Source organism: Mastomys coucha, unplaced genomic scaffold (genome assembly GCF_008632895.1).
Source record: "Mastomys coucha isolate ucsf_1 unplaced genomic scaffold, UCSF_Mcou_1 pScaffold17, whole genome shotgun sequence".
NCBI classification, from domain to species: domain Eukaryota; kingdom Metazoa; phylum Chordata; class Mammalia; order Rodentia; family Muridae; genus Mastomys; species Mastomys coucha.
Window position 1 is genome coordinate 34,736,409 of NW_022196899.1, and position 6,674 is coordinate 34,743,082.

At 47.9% G+C, this 6,674-nt stretch overlaps 1 protein-coding gene across 1 annotated transcript in view; it reads right to left on the reverse strand.

The window, feature by feature from the left end:
* The window catches only part of Pgrmc2 (progesterone receptor membrane component 2), an 18,759-nt gene extending 15,670 nt beyond the window's left edge, over positions 1–3,089 (reverse strand). Inside the window, exon 1 of the mRNA XM_031376697.1 lies at positions 2,279–3,089. Within this exon, the coding sequence (XP_031232557.1) occupies positions 2,279–2,678 (400 nt within the window). The 5' untranslated portion in view covers positions 2,679–3,089. The remainder of the gene's footprint in view (positions 1–2,278) is intronic.
* Positions 3,090–6,674: the final 3,585 nt, after the last annotated feature.

The window sequence follows — 6,674 nt, forward strand, 5'->3', positions numbered from 1 at the left end:
AAAAGAAAAGAAGAGAGAGAGAGAGAGAGAGAGAGAGAGAGAGAGAGAGAATGAGAATGTGTCCAGTATTATGGAGGGAAAAAAAAAACTCTCACAGAAAATCTTTAATCCTAAAACCTATCATTGCAGAATGGAATACATAGTGGCTGGACATAACAATAAGCTTGTTAGCTCTAGGCTGAGTTTTTCAAATTACTAAGATCCTCAGGTAAGGAAAATTATGGGCTGAATTATAACACCACAAAATTATTTCATTTGTTTGAGGATAGAATGAAAGTTACAGGCAAAATTTAATTTTACATTTATATCCTAGCAAAAAGCATGATAACAAGACCCCTGGAAAGTACCTCAATACTTCCTAACCATGCCAAAAAGAAAAAAGTAAGATTGAAAGATGTTCTGGCTCTATTTAAATTCCTCTGAACAAACCTTCCAGATATTCCCATTAGATTGTTTACAGATACTAGTAATAAAAGAACAGGAGGTGGTTCTCTGTTCTTTTTGTTTTCAGACAGGGTCTCACCAAGCAGCCCTAAACAGCCTAGAAGGTCCAGGTGCCTCACCCCCAGGCTGCAATCGGAAATGTAAATGCCTGCACTGCCACCCCTAGGGTGGTCATTCCCAGGGTGGTTCTTCAGTATTACGTGAGGAATGCCTTCAGTGCTCAAGCCCAGGGACCCACTCTACATCACACCTCTTAGTTTCCAACTTCTGCCACGGTTGCCATGGAGGCTGCCAAACTGACCCTTTCCTGATGTATAAGGTCTGATAATGGTCTTTTTACAAACACTCTAGACAATCTTTAACCACTGAACACACTTCAATGCCAATGAGGGGAAGTGTGCAACTAGGTACAAAATCTGTGTAAATTCTTCACTTTAAAGAGTTTATTTGACTTGGTCTGTGCAAACAAGGTACTTTGGTCCTATTTTCTTGTTTCACATGCTCTTAAATTAAAAAAAAAAAGTATTAATCATTGGAGCTGACGTAAGGAGACATATTTGCGTTTATATATCCAGAAGGAAACCCCCCCATACACACAGAGATTAACAGATCCAACATCAAATGCTTATTTATGTTTCTTACCTCTAATCCAACCAACAAAACAAACACTCCTAAAATAGCATCCAACTAAGCACAGAAATCAGAAGTGTATTGTGTCAATAAATTAGATACACTAACAAAATTAAAAGGAAACCTTGCTTAAGAGTTGGATGTACTCCTTCCAATGGGTCACTTTGGTCTCTAGCTTCATTCTTATAACTACTTGCTCTGTCTTTCCCCCCTCCCCTCCCCTCCTGTCTTTAAAGTTTAATATTAAGCACTGCATAACCAGGCCGCACAATGTTGTTCAATTTTATGGGCTACCAACAGATACCCCGATCTGAAGTTTATTTGCAGAATCTGAAATACAGAACACTGCAAAATGGCAAATAGTTTCACATAATTTTCTGAGAGAAAAGTTGTAAAACCTTCAACTTGAAGAACCAGTGCATGGCAGAAGTCGAGAAGTTTGACTCTTCTTGGTTCGTGCCCCACCCCACCCCCCGGGCACCAACTATTCTGCTAAGGGAAAATAGAATAATTCATTCTCAACGGGTATTTGAATACTTATCTTACTATTAGCAGAGAAAGAAGGAGAGGAGGGAAGAAGGGAGAGACTGAGAGAGTCGGAGACAGAGATACGCCTGCCTCCTGGGCAGATGAGCTCCACCCCCTACACTCAGGGCCAGTATCTTTGCCAGTCTTATTAAGGTTTACATTCTGGTTCGTCCTCATCTTACATACATAACAGTTGTGAATCTTGGAAAGCACCTTGGAACTAAAACTGACTTTTTAGAAAAAGAATGAAAACGAGTCTGGGGTGGTTCTGAAACCCAGCTCCAGGCTTGGGACTGAAAACTACGTGTCCCTAACCCTGACTCTAGGCAGACAATTCCGGAGAAGGGAAAAGTAGGTAAGTGTCAAACAGACAACCCAGAATAAAAAGAAAGCTGTCTTACACAAGGCCGAAAACTTTGGGTCGCCCCTTTAGCCCCCTTGCCCCGACAGAGCCCAGAAATCAAAACGCTCCGAAGAAAGGCTAAAAGCCAACGTGGCTAGAGACAACTCTTAAAACAATTTTGAGAATTTCAGCCCCAGGTTGGGAAAGGTTTGTGGGGCGCCACCGAGCCCCCCACGACGCTCGCAGCTGGGGGCGTGCGCGGGGCTGCCGTCCAGGTTGGGGCCGCGGCGGGGATAGGGTGTCCCGGGCCCCCCGACACCCGTCACTCCTCACCAGGGCCGTAGAACTTGCTGCCTTTGGTCACGTCGAAGACTTTCCCATTGACTGCGAGCAGGATGCGCGGCGTGCGCGCCCCGTCGTACTGGCGCAGCTGCTCCAGGCTGAAGTCCCGCTTCTTCATGCGGGGCAGCGTGGCGGCCGGGCTCTCCTCGCCCGCCCCGGGTCCGGAGCACAGACCACGCCGCCCCCAGCGCACCCACAGCCGGTAGGCCCCCAGCAGCAGCAGCGCCACCAGCGCCACGTTCAGCAGCATCTCCCCGCCCGTCGCCAGCAGCGCCGCCACCCAGTCGCTCCTCGCCGCCGTCGCTCCGGCGCCACCCGGGCTCCCGTCGCCGCCACGCTCTCCGCCGCTCCCCAGGGTGCTTAGCTTTACGTCCCCATCACCCGCCGCCATCACTGCCCGCCAGCGCCTTCCTCCTCCCGCCCCCTGCCCTCCCCAGCCCGCGGCCCTGCCCACCAGGCGGCGCTCAGCCAATCACGTGAGGGGCCGGGGCGTGGCCGCGCCGGCTGCTGATTGGCTGTTGGCTGGGTAACGTTGTGTGGCTTAGCTTTCGCAGCTCCGGCTCTGGCTGGCGGCGCACGCGGGCGACGCCCCGCCCACCTCGCCCCACACTTCCCTGCTCTCACCGCCCCCAACGCTCCAGCCTAGGGAGTGTAAGGGAGGGGCGGGGCTGAAGCAAAATAAAGGAGGAGGCAGAGGAGGCGGGGGGAGGGCAGAGCCGGCTGGGCGCGTGCGTACTGGCGCGTGTGGGCGGAGCGCCGTCAGGGCGCGTGCGCGGGCCCTGGGACGCCACGCGCTGGGCTCTCGTTAGCAACCCCTCCCTGCTGTGCGCGCGCGCGAGCGTCGAGAAGCTGCTGCTTTCTGTGACGGCCGGTTCGCGTCTGTGACGACACGCGACTGAGTCCCAGTGGGGCATGAGCTGCAGGGCCGCGTGTGAAGCTGGGCTGCGGGCTGCGGGCGCTAGTCCCAGCTGCGCCGGACGCTCGGATCCGGGCCCACGCTGCTTTTGAGCAGTGCTCCTAACCGGAGTCGGGCCCAAGCTCTCCTGCGCGAATAAAGCAGCCTGTGGCTCTCGCTCCATAGCCCTATTCTATTCTGGGGCCTGAGGGAGCCCTGGCTTTCCAGTGTGAATTCCACCCTTCTCGCGCCCTCAGCTAGTTGACAAGCTGCTGTCACTATGCTTGTGAGGAAGCAAGATGCATCCAGGGAATGGCCAGTTCCTTGTAACTTTGAGCAATCGGGGCTGGGGGAGGGCGGGAGGGGACAAGTATAGACGAACTGTGGCAGCTTAGGGGTGAGCTACCCAGCACAAAGGAGCTGACTCAGTCTTTGGCATGAGCAGTATGGAAAAGTAGGAATGGGCTTTTCTGGCCACTGTTGGTTTTTAGGTATCTGTCTTTAGTGTCAGTGGACAGGAGAGCCACTACCCACTAAGGATACTGGTGATCATAACTTCCCTAAAAAGGTTTTAGAACTTGAAGAAAGGATGGGAAACCAGCCATTGCACATAAGACTCTAGTTGTGGCTTTAGTATGTGTGTGTGCGGAGGGGGGGGGGTTGAAATTTTTTCTGTAATGGATTATATATTTAAGGTGCTATGGACCATATGGTCTCTCTGTCCCAACTTCTTAACACATAATTAATACTTAGAGAATGAGCATGGTAGTGTTCCAATTAAAAATGTACTTAGAGACACTGACGTTGAATTTGTTGTCATGAAATATTGTCCTTTTGTTTTGCTCCGGTCTCGTGTATTCCAGACTGGCTTTGAACTTGATATGTAGATGAGGATGACCATGAACTCCTGATTCTACCTCTTTCGTGCCAGCACGTACTCAAAACCAACTGAGCCCATCATTCTGATTTTTAAATCACTTGACATTAAAGTCGGTTCAGTCCCAAAGCAGATAGAGAAACTTACCTATAGTTTGCCAACCCCAGTCTGAGAATATATACTTTGAGTCAGAGCTGTTGTCTTTTTGTTTTGTTTTGTTTTGTTTTTTGGGTTTTTCGAGACAGGGTTTCTCTGTGTAGCCCTGGTTGTCCTGGAACTCACTCTGGAGACCAGGCTAGCCTCAAACTCAGAAATCCACCTGCCTCTGCCTCCCAAGTGCTGGGATTAAAGGCGAGCGCCACCACTGCCCGGCTGGACACATTCTCCTATACCTGTGTATCTTTAAAGTTCCACTTCTTAAAAATAAAATGGCAGTTTTTCAAATGTAGTTCATTGCCAACTGTTTGCCAGGCCACATCGACTTTGTTGTTAGTATAGTATTTCTCTATACTTTAATCGGCACGAACTTGGCTGGCTTGGGAAGAAAGTGTGATCATGTAGGAAACTGCAGTTCCTAAGCATCTATTGATCCAGTGCATGGGTTGGATCATGCCTTTGTCGTTTCTGCAGTTCTCAGACGCTTCATAGTGGGCCACTCATATCTTCCTGTTCAGAACTGGGCCACTATCTCTCCCCAAAGCATTACCGTGTAGTGAGATTGCCTTTTGTTATATGGCTTTGGGGAGTGCTTAGGCAAGACTGTACTGGCCATGGGCCATAGCTGGTCACCCAAGGCATTATGCCATGGAAAAAACTCTTCCTCACTGGTGCAGACTTGCTCCCAAAGAAGGTGGTACCAACTGAGAACCTGGTACTAACTCGGCCTGGCTCACCTCTGAGCTGAGCTATGAGGTATTCAGTCTTCCCTCACTTCACTGGTTTGGAAGAGGAGAATTGAAAAGCATTGTTTCTGTTGCCTCCTCCATGGGATGGGGAGTGCTGGATAGCTGATACTGTCGGATGAAGCAAAAAGTTTATGCCCTTCCTAAAATAAATGTCTTGACTTCACATTAGAAACCCTACTCTAACTAGAGTCCTCAGAGCAGGTTATCCTTAAGGTTAGCCTCCTGAACTAGTCCAAAGGAGTGGTTTGTTTGTTTGTTTGTTTGTTGCACTGTCCTAGTAATCTCTTCTAGTAGAATATTCCCAATTTGAATACTTCAGTAACTTTCCAAGTGGTGCTTTCCCAACTTCATTGGTACATAAAGGGACTCATCTTGTATTTTAATTTCCTTTAATCAGACACCAATCTCAGGGGCCAGGAAGCGGGAACTCAGCAATTCTGGCAAGCTGTTTGCATTCAGAGATTTCCATAAATCCCTATGTGGCCCCTTGTCTTTTCCTAGATAAACTAATCTCTGAGATGTCTTCTCTTAAAGTGATCTGTTTTTTCCTTCTAATGACTTGTCCCTCTGCCCCCACTCACTGTGTTCATTATCCACTCCAAGACTGCTCACACTACTTCATCCCTGAATGTCTTCCTTAAATTTCCACCTGCCCAATATTACTTTCCCTTTCCTTCCTCTGTCTGAGGCCTGTTTGATTTCCTTCTTTGAATGTCTATGGATATCTTCCCTGTATGGGTGCACTTAAGCCTTTCTTCGTGACAGTTGTATTTTCATTTGAGGCAAGATCTCACTGTGTGACCAAGACATGAACTCATGTATGTAGCTAAGGTTGGCCTCCAGCTCTTCCTTCTCCTGTCTTATCTTCCCTAGTGCTGGGGTCACATATTTGTGTCAGATTGTCACATTATTAAAATTCTTTGGATTCCAAGATTCCTCCTTGTGCATTGTTGATGTACTTTTTCTGATTCTTTTCTCTCTTTTTTCTTCTCTGCCCATAACTTTGTTTCCTTAGCACTGCATGCACTTTGATTTACCAGTTATCTCTGGCAGATGCACCTCTGCTGCTCTAACTTCTCTCCAAGAGATACTAATAGTAGCCACACCAGAAATTATTTGTGTGGCTTCCAAAGAAAAGCTTGGGACACCTGTGTACCTTGTCCTTTTGTCAAGAGACAATTAAAAAAAAAAAACTATTGTCCCATAGCTACCACTTAATTTTAAAGAGCCAGGCGAGTTTTATTTTCTTTCATGGTTTTGAGTTGGCAACTCCTGGGGCATCGTCTAGTCTTGCTTTGAGGTTTCTTCACATGGCTTCTCCAGAAGAGTAGCCTACTTAGACTTAGAAAGCAAAGGGGCAAACACCTTCTAGGTCTTTCTAAGTCTTGAGTTGGAAACAATACATTTCCATTAGTGAACGCAGTCACAGATCTAGCTGAATTGTAAAATGAGAGGAAAATGGGGGCTGGAGAGAGGGCTCAGCGGTTAAGAGCACTGACTGCTCTTCTGGAGGTCCTGAGTTCAAATCCCAGCAACCACATGGTGGCTCACAACCATCCATAATGAGATCCGATGTCCTCTTCTGGTATGTCTAAAGACAGCTACAGTGTACTTATTTATAATAATAAATAAGAAAATGAGGGGAAAACAAGTATCAGTGAGGAGGGGGATGTGGCGGTCTCCAATTCTGTTTCAAATGATGGCTAATTT